This window comes from Ochlerotatus camptorhynchus, unplaced genomic scaffold (genome assembly GCF_037179485.1).
Source record: "Ochlerotatus camptorhynchus isolate MF236.1 unplaced genomic scaffold, CSIRO-AGI_Acam_v1.1 ptg000313l, whole genome shotgun sequence".
Lineage (NCBI taxonomy): Eukaryota > Metazoa > Arthropoda > Insecta > Diptera > Culicidae > Ochlerotatus > Ochlerotatus camptorhynchus.
Genome location: NW_027040801.1, coordinates 2,750,623 through 2,771,467, shown reverse-complemented (window position 1 = coordinate 2,771,467; position 20,845 = coordinate 2,750,623). Strand labels below are relative to the sequence as shown.

The window sequence follows — 20,845 nt, the reverse complement described above, 5'->3', positions numbered from 1 at the left end:
AAAAAATGCATTTAACTAATGGAGGCTATGAGCTACCTCGAGATACGCGGATCATCCCTGTGAATAATGCAACTGCTTTAAAATCTTCTCTGAAGTTCTGTGGACTTCTTTGAAAATCTCAGAACTTTGCTGAAGGTCCCTGAGTTCTGTAAAGTTCCAGCAATTTCGATGAAGTTAAATAAACTGCCCTGAGGTTCTCAATCTTCCCTGATGTCCTTGAAGCTACCCTGAAGTTCTCATAAGGGCCCATGCATTAATCATGTCACGCTAAATCGAAGGAAATTTACCCCCTCCCCCTTATCGTTATGTTTTTCCTTTACCTAATGCATTGCTGTCACAAAATCTTAGACGTGATATATGCATCAACCCTAATTCACCGGAAGTTCTGCCCTGAAATGAATGGAAATGTCTTCAACATATTTAAACTTCCCTGAAAAGCTCTGGACATCTGTAAAGTTCCCAAAATATGCCTAAATAGTTTTCAAAAAATTCGGTAGACCTCAGGACTTCCCTGAAATTCCTGGAACTTCCTAAAGAGGATAAAGAGCTTAAAGTTTTAACATTTTTCCTAGAACAGTTGCCCTGAAATTAATAAAACTTCCTGTAAGAGCTCTAAACTTCATCGTTTTCTGCAGTTTCTTGAATTTATCGGAACTACTGTGGTCTTTCGGACATTTTTCTTAAGCTCTCCAAACTTCCCTGATGTTCTCATGACCATCTCTAATGTTTTGAACTTCTTGAAGGTTCTCGGAATTTACCTGGACTTTTCGGAACTTCCCTGAGGCTCCCGGAATTTTCCTGATCATCAACCTGCACTGAGTTCTCAGAACTGAACGAAATTACGTCACATAGAGCTTTAAACTCAACTGAAGTTTTGGTATCTGGGGGATCAATTTTCTTGAAGTTAATAGAACTGCCCCGAAGATCATTGATCTTCACTTCTTTTCTTTTATTTAACGTCGTTGATTTCTGTATGATGTTGATGTCAAAATATGATTTCGATTAGCGGTCATTTTGATGCTAGGGAGTGATTTGAGATTCGGCTTATTAAGGCTAGGGTCTGCGTGAACTCTAAATGGCGAAACTATATTAACTATATTAACTAAAGGAATTGATGTCATTTTACGAATAGCGCCCTTCCCTGCTAGTATTTTTAAGATTTCCATAACCCAGTGTAACTTATGGGGAACTAAATTGTGTGTAAATGCAGTTATACATTGGTAGGGAGCACATGGTTTTGAGGTGGGTAGAGCACGCACTTCTAAAATATCAGCGAGTAACTAGCTCGAAATTTACTATGACAGCACTTATTAATACAAGGCGTTTTGGAAACTAATAATCCTTCATTAATTCTTTATAGATTGAGCTATATGTTTCATGATCCATGTCAATTGACTTCTGTGCGGTATTGAATGCGGGGGGCATAGAGATGCTAGTCGCTCACTACTTACTACGAACATAACCCTGCGCACTAGACTGATGCACAATTTGCCTTTTTCGCTCCACAGGTTTCAAATCGGACTTATTAGCCTCCCAAAGTTTCAACTCATTTGGTTAGAAACAGACTTCGCACAAGCCATTTGAAGTTTATATATAAATTACTATGGGAAATCTCAACTTTTTGTTCATTGCCTTCTAGTCTTTTTCCATATTAAGCTGCGAAACAGTTCAATAGCCATTCTTATAGCTACAACTTTGCTCAAGATCGTTTCTTTGTAAAACAAGACAGGAAAATTATTAGTCATTTAAGAGATTGGTAAATTTATGACATGATCAAGCAGCTGCTCTGTAGGCAACACTGTATTTTGCAGTGTAACATAGTAGCAATGATTGTTGTGTCCTATTCAACGCCTCAGAAACACCAATGTTGCCTGCTGAGCATTGATAACTTTCAATCCTTGTATTTAATCAAAAAGTAGTCTTGAGCAAAGTTGTAGCTGGGAAAATTTTCAACAAGAACAGTTGACAACTTTTGAAGCAGACCGATATGGTGAATTATTAGATAGACATGAACAAAAATCTTGGTTTTACCATAGTAATTCGGACAAACTTCAAATGGTTTGTGCCATCTCAGTTTCTCACTAAATGGGTTCAAATTTTCAGTTCAAATTAGTCAGGATCCGATTTGAAATCGTTTAAGTATTGTGGAGCGAAAATTTCAAATTTTGCATCACTCTACTGCGCACTCCTCAGCAGATGTGACGGCAGGCTACGAGAGCACGCAGCGATCGTCTCTCGCCCTCTTCCTCATCATTGCGAGTGGACGCTTGGGTAAGTACAAAACCTGCAACCGGATTCCTCAGTAAATGATGGAACTTCACATTGGCGATCCTGCCAGGTCATTCCTGGGTCGTGAAATTTGGCTTGTGGAACGCCACAAGGTGTGTCTGGAAGACCACCGGAGCTTTGATTGAAAGAATTGCGTATTATGTGGTTACAAAACGTCACAAGGTGTGTCTGGAAGACCACCGGAGCTTTGACTGGAAACCTCGTGTATTTGTTATAAAGCATTGTGCATTTTTTGTGGCTAGGAATGCTGCAAGGTGTGTCTGTAGGGCCACCGGAGCTTTTTCTAGTTAATAGCCAAGAACGATGTAAACAGTGTCTCCAAGACCCCCGGAGAATTGATCCAAAACGTTTCGTAGACTGGCATGACACATTGTGTGTCCGGAAGACCACTGAAGAATGTGCAGTCTGTGCAGTTTTACTTAAAGATGGATGTGTCTCGAAATCCATCGGAAATCGACATGCAATGGCGTGTCTAGAACACCGCCAAAATATTGTTATCAGTGGTATTGAATACCCCCCGCATAGAGATGCTAGCCGCTCACTGCTTACTACGAACATAACCCTGCGCACTCCTCAGCAGATGTGACGGCAGACTACGAGAGCACGCAACGATTGTCTCTCGTCCTCTTCCTCATCGTACCGTCATTCCTCAATCTTTTCGATCTGTGTTGCACTACCCGACGTGTCGGTCATGATTATTTGCCCTTTACGAACAGAAAATATAGTCGATAAGCTTAAATTTATGCGGATTCACCCACACCAATGTCATCTATTGGTAGGGGAGAACATTGCTTATCCGATACTGATGTTGGTTTGCCTTCCACAATTTAACCTTGTTAAACGTTAATGCACGCCCAATCGATTCTGCTGACTTGAACTTTATTTAAAATGCTCCTCCGAAATCTGGTAAGTTGCATCCATCTAAACGCGATCCGCATGCAGGACTATCACGCAATTGGTAATTTTGCGCAATGGCGGGTTTCGCATGGGAATGCTAAATTTTATCGTATTCATTATTTCTATTTATAATAAATAATCATTTCTGACATATGCTGAATCTCAACATTAATTAGAAGAACAACAAATTTAGGAAGAATTGCCCTCATTTCAAAGTCGATAAAACTTCCAAAAGCATTTTAATTTATATTAAATAATTACATATATAAGAAAGTAGTTCAGCTTTTAAAAGAAGGCAAATTAATCTCATGAAACTTTTAAATCCTGGATTTGAAAAAATGTACAAGAAGATTATTTGTGGCAAAATATATTACGGCGAAATGACTCATCCTGATTTTTTTTTTCTGTGAAATGGCCTTTGGCGAAATGTCCCGCTCCCGTTAAGAACAGTTAGTAGTTAGACAGAAAATATGTGTGAATTGAATTGACATCGATAATAGATACACCTTATCGTCAGTTTTTTTTTCCGTTTGGGTATATTCATCACTGCGACCATTACTTTGATCTATTGTGATATTCCCCGTTTTTATATTGCTTTATCAGTTATGTCGTATCACTATTTTGGTATGCGACTCACATAGACTGACCAGAAGCATTTTCCCAGCCAGGTATTACATTTCGAATGAAATGTACTACTTGACTGGGACCTGCATTCCAAATATCAAAGGGTTCTGCCAGCCCTTTTTCCAGAAAAATACGCCTTTTATTAAAGATTGCTGGACAAGAGCATAGCAGATGTTCAGAGTCTTCCTTTTTCTATGCCACAGAATCGACACATATCCTCTTGAAGTTTTCCTAATAACTTCAAATGATATTTACATGGACAATGTCCTGTTTTCAATCCAGTATAGACACTGAGATCTTTCTGTGATAATTCAAAAATTTGGCTAATCATTGAAATGTTCGGAATTATGAACCGATTCGACTGCCTAGCAATGGAAGTGAAGTTGGTCTCCACTTTCATTTTATCCATTTCTTGATCTCCATTTTAAGAGAACAAGCAGAAACTCCACAGAATGGTTCTGGTCCTATGAATTGCTGAGGTGATCCTAGCCTGGCTAACGTGTCGGCTTTTTCATTTCCTTCAATGGCCAGGAACTCAATATAGGTTTACTTGGTTTAGACAGGCCAATTTATGAAGTGACATTGCACATACCCATACGAGTTTTGAATTGCATGTTGCTGATTTTAAAGCATTTAATGCTGCTTGACTATCAGACATAATTACATAATTACATAATTACAGAGCATTCAAGAATTGCTTGAATTTCTGCTTGGAACACGGTTGGCCAGTAGCCCATAGATATTGAGATATCTATCCCTGGACCAGTTACCCCTGCTGCCACACGATTGTTCGATCTTGAACCTTCTGTATAAAAAACAGTGATCAAAATCTGCTTCATTGTATAAACGATCGAAATTATATTTTTCTCCATCCAGTCTTCATTTTGAATACAAGAGATTCAATATCAAACATTTTTAAAATACTAAGGTGTCCTGTAAGATCACCTTCAAGGAAGTACTTTGTTCGTTGAACCCTTAAAGCACTTCTTTCAGCTTCTTATTGGATAATTTGATGGAACAGAAGCAGATAAAGTAGAGCATCTAGTGACATACTCGGTGTGCTGTTCATTGCACCAGTTATTGAGAAAGTAGTAAGTCCTTGCAGTCTCCCCAGCTTCTTCTGAGCCGATTTTTCATTTCACCAAACCGCATCATTGATTATTCTGGGATAATCTGGGTCTTACAATCGTCAAATAAATGTAGTGGATCATTTGTGGTTTTAGGGCCCATTTCCTACCAAAAGTTTTCTTACTTATCCAAAGAGCATTTATTGCCTTATTAACAACCTGCTCTATATGTGAATTCCACTTAAGTTTACTGTCAATAATGACTCCCAGATACTTGACTGTTCGTGAAAGTTCTAAAGAAGTTTCTTTCAATGTTAAGTTATCTATAGAAAATATCCTTTTCCGTGTGAACGTGATCCTAGAATGGTTTATATTCAACCCTTCTTTAGTGCACCACGACGAAATAAAATTTAAAGCAGTTTGCATTATATTTGAAATGATATTATCAAATTTTCTTCGTACTATTATGACTATGTCATCAGCAAAGCCAATTATCTCGAAGCCCTTTGCTTCTAATATGTACTAGCCTACGTTGGTTGACGAAATAAATAAAAATAAAAAAATAAGTTTTTGAGACGTTTGTCGATAATTAAAGACCATAAAAGAGGAGAAAGAACACCTCATTGAGGACACCCTTTTACAGCTCTAACTGTTATGGATGAGCTTCCAAGATTCGCTGAGATTTGTGAATTTAGAAAGCATCTCATTAATCCACCTAACGATGCTTTTGTCGAATCCACTCTTCAACATATTGTTTTTCATGGAGTTATAAGATGCATTATCAAATGCTCCTTCAATATCAATGAACGCTGCTAGTGACATTTCTTTTGATTCAAAAGATTTTTCTAGTTTTATAACAAGCGTGTGAAGAGCTGTTACTGTTGATTTACCAGCTTGATATGCAAACTGATATTTACTCAAAGGAATTGTAATCAAGTACGTTGATTTTATATGCTGATCTGTTATTTTCTCTATTTTTTTGATGATGATAAATTGATCGTCCTGAAGGATTTAGAAGAAGTTTTATCCTTTTTATTAGCCTTCGGAATAAATGTAACCTTTACTTGACGCCAAGTTATCGGAATATAACTTAATCTTAAGCTTGCTCTTAACAAGCCTGTTAGAATGGGTGTCAAAGTTCCTATTTCTTTCTGAAGTATTACTGGAAAAATTCCGTCCCTACCTGGTGATTTGAAAGGTGCAAAAAAACCAATCGCCCATTCGACTCGTTTTTCTGTAAAATTTCTATTGGCCAGATTACGAGCGTCTTTCCTGGCGATCGTCTTTCCTGGCGATCTCTAACCCAGTCGATGCATTCATTGGTGTCTGATTTTCCGTCCTGATTTTTTCAGACCCAGTTTGTGCTGCACGTGTATTTTGGTCTTCATTTATGTTGATAATTGAACATGGAAAGTGTGTTTTCATCATTGTTTCTAATGTTTCTTCCACAGACATAGTAAAAGTGCCGTCTTCATATCGTCAGTTAAGACAACTGTCAAAAATACCACGTTCCGATCTTCAAGCATATCCTCTCTCTCTCTCTCTCTATGTTGATTGATCAGCTTGTAAAATAATAATAAAAAAAAAGAGATTTGAAAATCCACCAAAAAGTTGTTCATAACACTGATACGTCCTCCATCGATGACATAACCTCATTCGCTCTCGCTCAGTAGAAAAAAAGAAGGGAATGCAATTGAAAAGTAAAAAATAATTCAAAGCCTACTTACAGTTGTCGGATGGTCTTACGAGATCGATCCCATTTGACAGTTGTGCCATCAATGGGGCTCCGCTGAGAATCTCCCGAGCATTCCCGGACAACGTTGACAGGTTCATTTTTCGGATCTTCAAAACACTCACTGCCACGATGACGAGGGTGATGACGATGATGATGATGATGATGGCGATGTTATCGGTCAGTAGATGATGGTACGCTTAATGGACTAAAGTTAAGTGTTAAAAATGCAATTGTTTCTGTTGAACGGTTTCGTACTTAGAGCTAAAGAAAATAAAAACGTGTGTTTGTTTTGAACATTTTCGAACGCTTGTTCCAGTGTTTTTATGTATACAAAAACAGTGCTAACAGCTTGGTTTGTTTGTATGTTTGTTTATACTGTGAGAGAATGAGTACGGTCTCGTGACCCTTCTCTGTTTATGTTTTATGTATTAAATATGACTATAAACTATTCAACTATATACACATTGTTTTGTTTTGTTCTAATACGATTTTTGTTTGTTTGTCTGTTTTGCTCGTTTCGCAGAATAGATGTGCTAGCGGGTAGAGAAAGTGTGATAATAAATGTTATTTACACTAAACTGTAACTGTCGGTGTAAGAGCAGTATTACGCGGAATGTCCTCCGCAATTCTAGAGTGAAAACACGATCCTAATCTAACCAGTACGATCTATGGTATTTCTCTTTATACCTACAATAAAAGCTACTTCTGCACTGACGAAAAAAAAAAACAAGACAAAATCGATGCCGACTGTCCGATTCAGATTTCCTTTCTTTTAAGCAAGTCTTTGGGACAGCACACTTTGATTTTGTTTTTGAGGAGTATTTCTCTCTGTTACACCTTCCTGTCACTTGCAATAAATAGCGTTCGTCAGCGCTTGTTCCGTTTTACTTAAAGACTAGCGTTGTTTAGCTAAAAAACTAACTTGTTTAAAAGAGTGTTTTTGTTTACATCCTGCTTCAAAAATCAATAGCTGAAAGAAGTTGGTTAAGATATAAACGGTGCAAAGAAAAGAAAAAGAAATACAACAAACGGGTGCAGTTCATTCTGGTAGTGCTAGGGTGCTTCGAAGAATAATAGGAGGAAAAAAAAGGTGAGGTTATGTTATCGCAACCACTCGCACATACGAACATACACAGATTAGAGGAAAGATTCAAAGTGCATCATCAACAACAACAACAACATCAGCCACAAAATCTCAGAACAAGGGAGCAGAGCAGTCAATCACGCTGTGTGTGTGTGTGAGTGTGTTTGTGAGTGAAGTTGAATCACCATTGCACGCTTTACACGCTTACGTTCTAGAAGGAGGGGCGGGGGGAGAAGAGTATTAAACAAACAATTACGGAAATACGGGTAGGGCGTTACTCCCTTTGAGGTTAGAATAAATACCGTTCACACACAAATACACAAACGCTCGTCACCATGGTCAACAATATCGGCAGATTATAGGTATACCAGGGGTGGGACACATACAACAAGCAGATTAGAGTAAAACCAGGGTCATATTTTCAAATAAACAAGGTTAGAAGAAACAACAATAAATTAGTTAAAATCTATGGCATCTCGTTGTTTCGGAGGATTAGAGATAAAAAACATATTTTGAAAAAAAAAATAAACAGTTATAACTGGACAGACAGGTTGCCAGAACGGAAATGCATTCGCGTGCGAGCTGTTCTCCCATAATAACACGCTACATTCATGATAAAGGTGAGAGGGGTGTGTTTGTTTGATTGTTTGTTTGTTTGGTTGGTTGATCGGAGGGCGGGGGTTAGGGGTTTAACTGACCTCCCCGGTTCGCCGGAAGAAGTACGACGGTATGCTGCGTGGCTCGAGGCGCTCTTCGCTCTCGCTTTCGTTGGTGCTGCGATCACCGAGAATCTCCCGATCCAAGCTGGCAGCCTCCAGTGCAACCGGATCCGGATCGCTGGTCAGGGCCCGGGTAAGCTCATCGTTGTCCAACTCCGGTCGGTAGACGGGCGAGTACTGGCGTTCCTGCCGCTGTTCGCCCGAGACGGATTTCGTGATAAAGTCCGGATGGTAGAGGGAAGACAGTGGAACACTGTACTTGTCGTTCTTGCTTTCGATCTTGAGCTCGGTAGCCAGATCCGGTTTGAACACCGGTAGAACGTACTTGATGTTGAAGTCCACCTTGGTCACAGGTGCTTCGGTTGTGGTGGTCGTTGGCGTTGTGGTAGTTGCCGGAGTCGTCGTGGTCGTTAGCCTCGTTGACTTGACGGTAGTTGCCTTGGAGGCGGCTGCCTTTGGCAGTTGAGCTACCTGAATATCCTTGGACTTTCTGAAGGACAAACCGTCACCTTGGGATCGCAGTGCTATCGAGGGAACGTACTTTCTACTGGTGCTTTGTACTTTTTGGGTGGAGGTGCTGTGAAGTGGTTCAGTTACCTGTTCGACTGCGACAGCCGGTTCATCTTCACTTGAGTTTTCGTTAGTGTAAATAAAGTCTAGTTGTGGTCGGTAGACAGTAGTAGTCCTGGGACGCTTCGTGTATTTCTTCTTTGTCTCCGCACTGGGAATAACCAGTGGGCGTACACGCTCCGGAGCTGGAGTTTCAGGAGCTGCCGTTGATGGCTCTGGAGTTGTTGTTGTTGTTGTCGTCGTTGTCGTGGTGGTTGGGGCAGCGGTCGTAGTCGTGGTGGTCGGTGGCATGGTTGTTGGAGCTGCCGTAGTTGTTGTCGGTTCTTCGGATGGTTCTACGAAAGCAAACTCCGCCGGAATCGTGTACTTGTGAACAATCGGCGTAGAAGACGAAACTGGGACCTCGGTTGGAGGTAGAGTCGTTGGGTCCTCCGTAGTCGTTGTCGTCGTCGTCGTCGTAGTCGATGTCGTGGTAGTCACCGTCGAAGACTGAACCGGCATTGTCGTTGGCAACTCTTCGATGTAGTCATCCGTAGCCTCTTCCTCCTCGTTCACCGTACTGTCTTCAAAATCTTCGCATCGTTCCGTATCCGGCTTAAGCGGAGAAGTAGTTACCTGAGTGTAGCGTTCCGTTTCGGCAATCAGAGGCGTTATCGTGACCAGTTCTTCCTGGTCATGCTCCGTCGATCCAAAGTCCACACTAGAGATACGTTCGATCTCCACTCGTGGTGCAACGGTCGTCAAATCTTCCTCCATGTTGAACTCGGTCGTTTGAAATTCCGTGCGACCGGTTCTTCCATCCTTATCGGCATCAAACAAACCCTCCAGCGGAATCGTGGACGTTTCCACATTGAAGATATTATCGGCGAACACTAGCGTTCGACTCTTCTTCTCCTTCTCTTCGGCGGTTTCGGCCGTCTTGTTCTTCGGTTCAACCAGCCTGATAATGATCTTGCGATTGATTTCACCCAGCTTCTGCATGACTGGGATCTCGTCCGGATTGCTGGTGTTCTTCGTGTAGATCTCCACCACTCGATGGATCTCGACCAGTTTGTCCGCCGTCTTGTTCGTCGATGGCAGTTCGATCTCCTGCTCTTCCGTGCGGTAAATCTCCGTCGACGACGGCATCGATTCGCTCTCCTTGTCGATCGAGAATATGTGGTAGAGCGTCGTTGGTCGGACCGTGGTGGTGGATGTTCTACTACGTTCCTGCAATACATTGACATCATCAATATCGATATTATCATTAATGGTGTAAATTGTGTCGGCCGTATTGAGTGTCGTGTACAGAGTTTCATCGGATGCTGTGTAGTATTCGGTTGTAGTTCTGACTGTGTTGATTGTATCTTCGTATGACGTGGTGTTCTCGATTTCGTTCTCGCTATCGAGTGTGGTGGGTGTGGTGGTTGGCTGTGACGGTGATTTCTGCCCAATTGGCAGCACCGACAGTATCGCCGGAGTCTGTGATTCTACATTCCGGAGTGTCGTCTCTGGTTGGATTAGGTCCGAGCTTTGCTCGGTTGTTGTTAGTACTACTGACGGGGAACGATTGAAAAGATTTGCTCGGGTTCGACTTCCGCCCACAGGTAACGAAGCGGTCGTAAAGTTCGTCTTCCGCGTAGGCTTCTTCGGTTGGTAACGTCTCGTAGTCAAGACTCCTTGTGATTCGTTCACCCGTTGTGCTGCAACCTTATCTTCTCCGGAAGCTCCCGATGCGGTTGTAGACCGTGACCTACCGAAGATCGGCCTTGACCTAATGCTAGTAGTCAGTCGAGGTTTAGCCGTAGTAAAACTGCCACCAGACGGAGCGCTAGCGTTTGTTCCATTACTTGGTTTGTATCCTCCAACATTTCCAAATACCCTCCTAGCTCTCGTCGTGATTGTCCTGGCTGTAGTCGATGATCCTTCCTGATCCTTGTTCGAGAAAATGAACCTTGTATTGTTTCGCGGTGCCTGCACTCGACTTCCCGATCCTATAATCCTCGGTCCAGGTCTCCTGAATCCTACAACCTCCGCTGAACCTCGTTCCCGCGATCGTCCACCCTCATCATCTAAATTATTGATTCCACTTCCTAACTGTCCAAACAATCTCTTACCCTGCCGTTGAACTTCGTTCTCGCTGTCCTCAACCTCTCCGCTGAAGCGTCCCGTCACTCCATCCCTTTCTTCCGATGACGACGGACGTCTGGTCTCGCTGTACCTGCGCGTACTCGGTCCATACCGCTCGCCACTGGTTTCCTCCTCCAGTGTGGTTTTCTCGTCCGTTTCAAAGTCCGTGTACGCTTCCGTGGTGGTCGTCGTTGTACGAGCGAATATGTTTGGTCTTCGCGGAAGCAACGCCGACGATGGTCGGCTTACCCTGCTCGTGCTAGGCTTCACAGCTGCTGGTGCCACTGAACCTTTGTCGAACGAATCCTCAAACGACTGCGGTCGTGGCGTTCGGCTAGTATTGAAAGTTGGTCGCCGACGGGTTGGAGTCAGTGGTCGGCTGGAGGACGCTTCCGTATCATCTCCGGCGCTCGTTGCAGTGGTGCTGGATGTTCGGGTGCCAAAATTCACTGGAGTTCGCCGGCGAGATGGCGTAAAGGAACGACTCGTCGAGCTTGTCGGTTGATCCGGCTGATCCTGCTCGGTTGGGCTCTCAGTTGTGCTGACGGAAGCCCGAGCTCTTGACAACGAGAAAGATGGACGGTTTGAACGTGAGGGAATGAATTTCTTTATAGTGGATACTTCCGGAGATTCCGTTGTTGTGGTACTCAAGGCACCAAACTTGCGTCGAGTAGTTCCAAAGTTACGGTTGGGACTGCGACTGGGAACCACTTCCGATTCAATCTGTTGATTGTCGTTGAAGCGTTGCAACACCGGTCGTCTGGACGGAAGACGAGTTGGAGTTGTTTCGGTAGAAGGTTCACCGGTGACGATGGTGGACAGCAGTTCAGTGGATTCTTCCGAATTGTTCTCTTCACGGGAATCGGGTAACTGCCGTCGCATAAGATTATCGCTCGTGAGAACTTCGTTGGTAATGAAGGTGGATTCGATTTCGTTGGATACGTCTGAAATAACGGTCGTAAAGTCGGAGTTTCCTACGGCACTGTCCGGATAGGTTGGTTCAGCGGTGAACGGTTCTGCGGTAGTGGTTCCAGCCGAACGAAACCTGCTTGTCTGGACTTCAGCACCCGTGGTGCTGGCGGTGGTGGAACGTCCAAACGGTAGTCGTTGGCGTCTGGTGAATCCAGCAGGGCGTTCTCGTCGAACTTCTTCAACGGGTTTTTCGCTTGTGCTTGCCGTTGTAGTGAGTTTTCGACGACCCAAACGACGTCTACTTACGGTTGTCGAGATTCCTGGTGTCTTCTCTGTTATTTCGTTATTATCGCTATCTGGAGAAGACTCTGCGGTGGGGGTGGCAGCTGTGGTGGTGTAGAGTGTTGGCCTTTGACGCCGGATGAAAGGCGATGGTCTTCGGGAAGGTTTCTCCACGTCTTCATTGGCGATGGCATTCGTGTTTGGAGTTACAAAAGTTTTCCGCGTTGGGAACTTTGATCTGAGAGTCGATGCTTCATTGGCTACCGCTTCCGAAGAGCTAACCGTGGTGGACGTGCGGAATCGACTTGGCCGCGTTGGACGAGGTCGTCCCGGGATGAATGTCTTGTTGGTGTTGACTTCCGATATTACGACCTTCAGCGTGGTGTCACTGGATTCCGTGGTCGTTGATTGTGATCGACCGCGAAGAGTGGTTAAAAACCTTCGCAACCCTGGTGTGGTTGTTTCCACTTCAGCCGCGTTCACACTGAACACGGTAGTGTAGTCATTGGTGCGTTCCTGATCACCGATGGTGGTGTCGACCGCAGAAGAAGCACGCTCGGAAGTTGGTCCGGCAGCTGGATCCGTAGCCATCTCGTTGATGTCTTCTGCGAGACGGTTATCGATAGTGTCTTGCGAACTAGATTTTACCGTGGAGCGTTCGCGTTCGCGAGCTACATTCGTGATCGGTGAATCGTTTACGGTTCCTTTGACGAGTCGAGGTTCGGTATCCTGAACCTTTCGTGCGTTCAGCTCATTACGATTACTGAATCCGTACTGTAAAGCAGTTCCCAGCGTAAGCAGAATACGCTCTTGAGTCTTGAACAGATCCTCGTCGATTCCAGAGTGGGATTTGACCTGCAAATTGATGACCGGCGAATCCGTTTCAATTTCCGGTTCAACCGTGGTTGTTGTGGTCGGTTCGGTACTTGATCTACCGCTGTATTGATTAAAGTTCAACCTCCTGAGTGAAGCCCTAGCAGTTGATTGCTCAACTGGCTGCTCCGCGGTGGTGATTCGTTCGGTAGTAGTACTTGGTGCTTCCGCCGACACGCGGCTGGAAGCCCGATTCAAAGAGAAACGATTACGTGCAAAAGAGTCCGACTGTTGCCGGCGTCGAGTGGGCTCGGCTGCTACAACAGTAGCAGATTCAGTCGAAACGGAAATTGGTTCGGTAGAAGGTCCGAACCGTACTCGGCCTCGGAAGCCCCGAGTACGACTCGGGCGTGGACTCGGTTCGCTGGTGAAGGAATTACTAGCGTTACCTACCTCGTTATTGCTAGGATTCACGGCACCAGTTGTCGATCCGGCCACGCTACTTCTACGTCTAGCTGAAAGGTCAAATCTCTGGCTGTTGGCATAACTCACCTTGACCGAGCGTAGAGTGGTAGATTCTTCGGGAGCTGTAGCTGTCGTGGTTGCACTGCTCGATTGACGACGAGTTGGACGAGTACGCCGGGCCACCCCGCCAAACGGCCGTGGGGCAGCCTGCGTTTGGGTTAATTCGAACTCTTGCTTATTAGTGACAACTTCTAGGGGACTAGAGGTGGTGGTGGTTTTCCTAGTTCTTGGTGAAAATTTGTAAATCGAGTTAGACTGTTCATCGTTAGTACTGGTCAGCTTTTCGCTAGTTGTGCTAACGCTTGTTGTTGTTGGGGGACTGACGGGGGTGGTCGGAACCTCACTGTCGTAGGTGGTCGTCCCGGCTGGCTGCGAAGACGTCAGCAACCTTAGCTGATCCTCGCTATCCGGAATCCTAGGATTAACGCTTTCACCACTAGTACCAACACTACTACTAAAAACACTCGCTTCCAACTCACTAACACTACTACCAGTAACACTCTCACCTAGGTTTAGTAAAGTGGTTACCTCGTAGGTCGGTTCGTTCTTGCTATAATCTACGGTCACCGCGTCGTCCGTCGTCAGGCTGTCCGAGTCGGCCGTTCTACTTAAATCTAGATCGGAAACAGTGTGTAACGAACCGTCCCGCTCGGGAAGATCCGTCTGTAAGTCTGTATTGAAGTTGTACTGTACATTGTATACGTTTGATGTTGTAGTGGTGGTGGTGGTGGTTGGAATGGACTGCGTTAGATCCGTAGCGCTTGGGCCACCGGTCTGTGGTGTAGCCTCGGTCGTGCTGCTACGTTCTAAGCTGGCGTACTGTCGTGTATTGTACGTGATAAACTGTTCTGGTGCATCGGTAGTGGACGATGTAGTGTAAATGGTTTCGTAATCGGTAGAAGGTACCAAGAGAGACGAATCAGTGCCTACATCATCTTTGTCACCTTCCTGCAGACGGTTGTACTGCGCGGTAGCTCGACGACGTTCGATCGTGTTGTACCTAAAACGTGAAAATCATAAACATGGTTCCGAAATTACAAGACCCCCACAGCAAACAACTCACCGGCTTGGCACCCGTTCAACCTCCTCTACGGTTTCTTCCGTAGTCGTCTGCCGGAACCGGTTCCGGTTCACACTACTGTACTGCTGCTGCTGCGGTTGCTGCTCATGCTCCTGTTCCTCTTCCTCTTCGACATCCGCATCGGCAACTGTGGTCGGTCTCTGTCTGCGAATGCTCACATACTTCGGGCTGGACGTCGGCCTCCGGGTAGAATAGGTTGAAGGCTGATTCTCCTCCACATCGATTGCATCTTCATCAGACTGATCGTCCGCATCCTCCTCAATGCTAGCCTTGGTCGGTCTCGCCCGGTTCAGCGTCACGTACTTTGGCCGTTCCTTGAACACTCCCTCAAACTCCGGCAACTGCTCGATTCCTTCGTTTTGGGCGGTTACCCGACTGTTCGTGTAAGAGTTCGAATTCGTGTTCCTCACCACCGATGAGTATTTGTTCTCCGTCGAACCGCTTTTGTCCGTCTGCGTAAACGTCAGTGCCGGTCGGAACTTCTGCAGACCATTACCGGCCCTGCTCAGAACCCGCTCGTACAAACTCTTGCTAATCGTGGACTGAGTCGTCGAAATCTGATCCGCCTTTTCACTCTTTAGCACAATCGAGCCATCTTCCTGGGCTTGCAGTTGGCGTTCAAGTTCTTCAATGCCTCCAACCTTCTTGATCAACGCAATCAACTCTTTGATTACCTGCGGATCTTCCTCCGACTGAACCTCGTCCTCTTCCTCGTCAGAGTAATCGATTTCGATCGGAGGTTCCGTGGTGGTCGTAGTGGTTAGAGCCCGGTTGAAGAAATTGTTCCGACTCGTGGCAACCGTAACGCGGCTTCGTGGTGCTGGCGTTGTAGTCGTGGTCGTTGACGTTGACGTTGTGGTTGTCGTGGTAGTCGTAGATGGGGCGGACTTCGAACAGGCCACATTGCGAGCGTAGTCACAAGAATCGGCAAGCTTGTTGAACACCAATCCAGAGGGGCACGTAAACTGATGGGCAACGAGACCGAGACCGGGCGCGTCCAGACACCAGAAGTACTTCTTGCAATCGCGTGGATGTTGGAAAAATCCCTCGTCGGTACACTTGAAGTCTGCAATGAAAACAATGGTTATTCAGATCTGAGGTAAAAACGATTTCTAGGAGATTTGAACCTGCTCCCGGATCCGGAGTGGTTGGTGGCTGCGGAGTGGTCGTACGACCTCCAATGTACAGCGAGCCTTCAGTCGTGGTAGACGTAGTGGTTGTAGTTGTTGCGCGTGGTGCTGGCCGGCTGTTCTTCCTGCTCTGGGAGCTCTTGAACGAAGACTTGATCTCAATGTTGTTGTCGGTCGTCAATCGATTACGGGTACTGGTTGCTGGTCGGCTACGCGATCTTGATGGCTTCTTCCGGGAGCTTGGAGCAGCAATGTCGTTGACACCAACACTATTAAATCAAAATCAGACCATTAACTTCAGTCCTTACTACAAATATGCAAAGGATACTCACTCCGTACTGGCAAGCAGCGTCTCCTTGGCGGCTTCGATGATCGGGTATGGTTTTCCATGGCACGTTCCTCGGAAGTCATCGTTATCGATCGACCAGAACATGACACCTCCCAGTCCTTGCTCGGCTACGTACTTGGCCTTCTTCCTGGCTATGGCTTCATCGTCATAACTAACCCACTGGTTTCCCTTGTAGGCGTACGGGCCCATAGCACTTGGGTTCGGTTGAACCACAGTCCACTCGGGGTCTTCCTTCACTGCGGTACAGATTTCGTAGTAGGACAGATATCCCTTCTCCCGAGTGGCATCACCCTGATCACCAGGGCCGTCCGCAGGCGATCCGATTTCGGTGGCGTCCGGGTTGTACAGCGTGTACGATCTACCGTAGGTTGGAATGCCCAAAACAAGCTTGTCCCGGTCGGCACCGGCGTTCAGGTAGAACTTGATGCTGTAGTCCTTGGGGTGGATAAGTGCATCGTTAGTTTGGGTATCGGAATGTGCATGGCGGTTAAGGGGGAATGATATTGAAATTATTAAAATGTCCTAAGTAACGACACATGATAAACCATATTCATAATGTCTATGTTAATCATTACCTCCCATGAAATTGTGTTTATAACAGTTCAGAAATTATATGTAGAACACTTCTTACAAAAATCATGGAATTCATCCTACGATTAACTTCTAATATATAATGATTCTTCCATGAATTCATTGAAGCATTTTTCATGACTCTAAATATTTAAACTCCGCTTGAAATCTTCATCGAATTTTCATGAATTCACCTAAGAAAAGTCTCGAAATTCTTCTCAAAATTTCCTTGTAATTACTTTCAAAATTCCCTCACTTCCCTCGAAGTTTCCTCACTTTCCTTAAAGTCAATAGAACTGCCTTGAACTTCTTTGATACATCCTGGAATTTCTGTAGTTTCCCTGAAGTTTTACCCAACAAACAATTTTAGCTGCAGACTAGCTTGTACAGACAAAACATAACCTGCATAAGGCAAATTTTGCCTGTGTAAACTAAAATTGTTAGTTGGATAGAAACTTCAATGAAGCTCATGAAACTTTGCAAAACATTCCTTGCCCATACCTGAAATTTTCGTTTCTTCTTAAAGTTCTCTAAATATTTCAGAAGTTCTCTCAACTTTTCAAACGTCCCTGCAGTTTTCTTGAAGTTCGTGGATCTTTCCTGAGGACCTCAAAATTTTCCTGAAATGAGCTTTTTGCATGTTCCTGCAATTGCTAAATGGAACTGCTCTGAAGTTCTCTGATATTCCTCGATGTACTCCTAAGTTCCCTGAAAATAATGAAACTGCTTAAAAATCACGAAACTTCTCTAAAGTTCTTTGGACTTTGTTGATTATCTCGAAATTTTGCAATTTTTTTTGGAAATTCCTTAAGTTTCTCAGAACTTCTGTAAAGGTCCTGCAGTTGCCTTGAAGTTCTACGATCACCCCTAATGTTCTTGAAGCTATCTTAAAGTTCTCTCAATTCTCTTGAAGCTCTTTGTCAGTTTACCTGAAGCTAATGGAACCACCGTGAATTTATCGAAGCTTCCCTGAAGTGCCCGAGATTTTACAAAATTGCTCGGAATTTCATTTCATTTAATTCGTCGGAACTTCCCACATTTTTTGTGGATCCTGAAGTCCATTAAGCAGAGCACTCTAAAGATCTCTCAAGGGTCGTCCACATTAGATCCGTTTGCGTTGCTTTGGCGTAAATTTGACAGTTAGAGAATAAATTTGGCTGTCTGTTTGCCGCAACGCATCTGATCCGGGTCTAATGTGGGTGGTTCTTGTGATTTTTCTGAGTTTAATTTCTGACCTAAGTTCTCGAAAATTTTCTAGGAAAAATTTGGAAGTAGGCTGTGCGTCCGTACGGCCGTGACGTTTGTTTTCTTTGCCGCGTTTTATGTGTGATAGCTTGCAGCATTTTCTGCGGTTCGAAAATCCAGTGATGACCTGTGTTATATTTATACTTGGGTGCTGATCTGGTCAACAACTACCATAGATGGACCTGGATTCGATTGCCCGGTTCAAGATGTTATTTTCACGAGCAGCTCAATTCCTGGCGCAAATGGCCAATCATCAGCAACGGAAGATCTTCCATTCGGAACACCACGAGTGCACGTACATCGGCGGTCTGCAGGACCTACAATATCCCCCAGCTTGTTCCTGGAACCGCTGTCAAGCCACCAAACCCCCAACGTCCCATCGTTCAGTGCGATCATGTTGTCGAGGTAGGACTTTCAAGTGCCAGAGAGAAGCGTACAGCTGACAAACGTCAAATGGAAATCGGGAATTTGGTTAACATTGGAGGCATTTGGTGAGATCCTTCCATTACACTGTATTTTATATACCATTCATTACATTGTATATTACTGTTACATTCACTCATAACCTAGCTCGGAGCGTTTGGTACGGTATGTCCACGCATCCTTCCACCCCTGAAGATTCACGAAATGCATCGCTGTTTAGATATACCATGCCTATTTTGACAAGATGTTTTTTAAAAACCTTGTAACACCATCATCCCTAGAGCACTAATAAAACTAATATTTGCAGAAGTAACATTTCAAAAATAATTATTCAAAACAGTCGAACGTTATTGATTGCGTCGATTTAGGAACTGCTTCAAATATGGTGCCTCCACGGTTTATTTGAACTCGAATCCTTTCACAGAATCATCTTTGCGGCAAATGCAACGCAGTAGGCCTGGCCGTTTTGATGTTTGTGTCATATCTCAGAATGCTGCAAACATCAATGTTGACAAGAAAAATGATTAGGTCTTATCTAACCTAATGATTTTCCAGGATGCTTTCTCGTACTGAGATTAGATTAAAAAAAAATCTAGAAGTTCTCGGAACTTTCTTGAAGCAATCGATATTTATGGAACTCTGAATAACCCCGACGATCGCGTAGCTTCACAGCAAAAAAATAATTTTGATATCACATCAAAGTGGATGCACTACAATCATGTCGAAAATTTCATGTAATTTTTATGACCACATAAATAAACAAATGCAGTAAAAGCAGCGTAATGTCAGCTCATGCATTTTATTAATAATAATTTTGTCCTTTTTAGCAAGTAATATTACACCATATTTTCGACATGATTGTAGTGCATCCACTTTGACGTGATATCAAAATTATTTTTTTGCTGTGTTCCCTTAAAAACTATAAAAGTTTTGAAGTTTTGGCAATCTCTGTAAAGTGCCTGAAGTTAGTGGGACTGTCTTGAAGCTCTTTGATCTTCTCTGTAACTGCCCTGAAGCTATCGCAACCAAACAACAAACAATTTGATCTGATTGAGAGCCAAATTTAGTTGAAGGAGCATATTTTTACCTGAACAAGCTCTTATTTGGCATTCAATGTTTATTGAAGATTCTTTACGTTCTCGGAACTACTCTGAAGTTTTCGGAACTGCATTGAAATTCTCAGAATTTTTAGAAAGGTCCCATAATTTTTCTAATGAATGGAACTAATATCTAGATGAACAATTCAAAAGGTGCTATCTGCATTGATCGGTTCTCTTCATCGACTTTCTCTTTCGTTAATAACTCAACTTCAAAAGCATTCCCTGCTATGGTCAACGTTCTAAGCGCAAGACAATAACTTCTGCTATCAAACTATGTGGCAAAAATAGCACGAAATGTGTTTCCGTAGGCGTGGTTATTAAAATAGATAGTCGATGAAGAGAATTGATCAAAGCAGATAGGGAATTTTGTAATGGTCATCGAGATTTAATGTTTTCAAAATATTCCTGAATTTCTCGGAACTTCATTAAAGTTGCCGCAATGAAGTTAATATAACTGTCGTGTAATCCTCCGATTTTCATTTTCCATTTAAGTTAACGATTTTTTTTTGAAATAATGAAACTGGCCAGAAATTAAACTTCTCTGAAGGTTTCAAATATTTCCTAATGTTCTTAGAACATTTCTGAAGTTTTCGAAATTGCTGTACAGAGTTCTGAACTAACCTGATTTTTTTAGACTTCCCCGAATTTTTCAGAACTTCCATAATGCTCCTGTAATTTTCCTAATATGAATAGAACTGCCCTGAAGTTGTCTGATATGTTCCACCTAGAAAAATACATGAAATCCGACCAACTCAATCGGCGATACATTTTTCAAGCGTTTGATTTATCGCAAGGGGCGGAGCTATAGTTCTTCACTTCAAGAACGGGTAGTGAAAATTGGCATCCAAAAAATTCTTAATGCATTTGGAGAAGTAGATAAAGGGTGAACACGGAATTAATACCGCACACATAGACAGCTGTAACTTCTTAACCACGTTACCAATTACTTGAAATTTTCAGTGATGAGTATTTTTTTCCATGATCTGTTTTTCGTCGATTTTGTTTTCCGTGCTGAGCAGCTCTCACACCTGGACCCTATCTATCGACCCATCAACTCATGAACCAATGACTTTACTTCCCTTCCGAAGGATGGCGTGATCAGAGATGATATGCCTCAGAACATCTCTAGCGGCGCCCACTGGGATTGAACCCAGGCCTGCTAGGGTGAGAGGTAATCACGCTTACTACTACACTACCGGCGCCATTTAGTAGTTAAATAAATTTTATGTATTTAGCGCTTTTTGCATGACATTGCAAATAAATGAAAAAAATGATTGAAAGTATGCAAAAGTTCTTTCTTAAAATAATCAAGAATAGATTA

General features: G+C 43.5%; 1 protein-coding gene across 1 annotated transcript in view; it reads right to left on the bottom strand.

The window, feature by feature from the left end:
• Positions 1-6,895: 6,895 nt before the first annotated feature.
• The window catches only part of LOC135707468 (mucin-2-like), a 134,267-nt gene continuing 120,317 nt past the window's right edge, over positions 6,896-20,845 (bottom strand). Inside the window, 4 exon segments of the mRNA XM_065229288.1 lie at positions 6,896-14,626; positions 14,690-15,773; positions 15,835-16,106; positions 16,170-16,621. Of these exon segments, the coding sequence (XP_065085360.1) occupies positions 8,386-14,626; positions 14,690-15,773; positions 15,835-16,106; positions 16,170-16,621 (8,049 nt within the window). The 3' untranslated portion in view covers positions 6,896-8,385.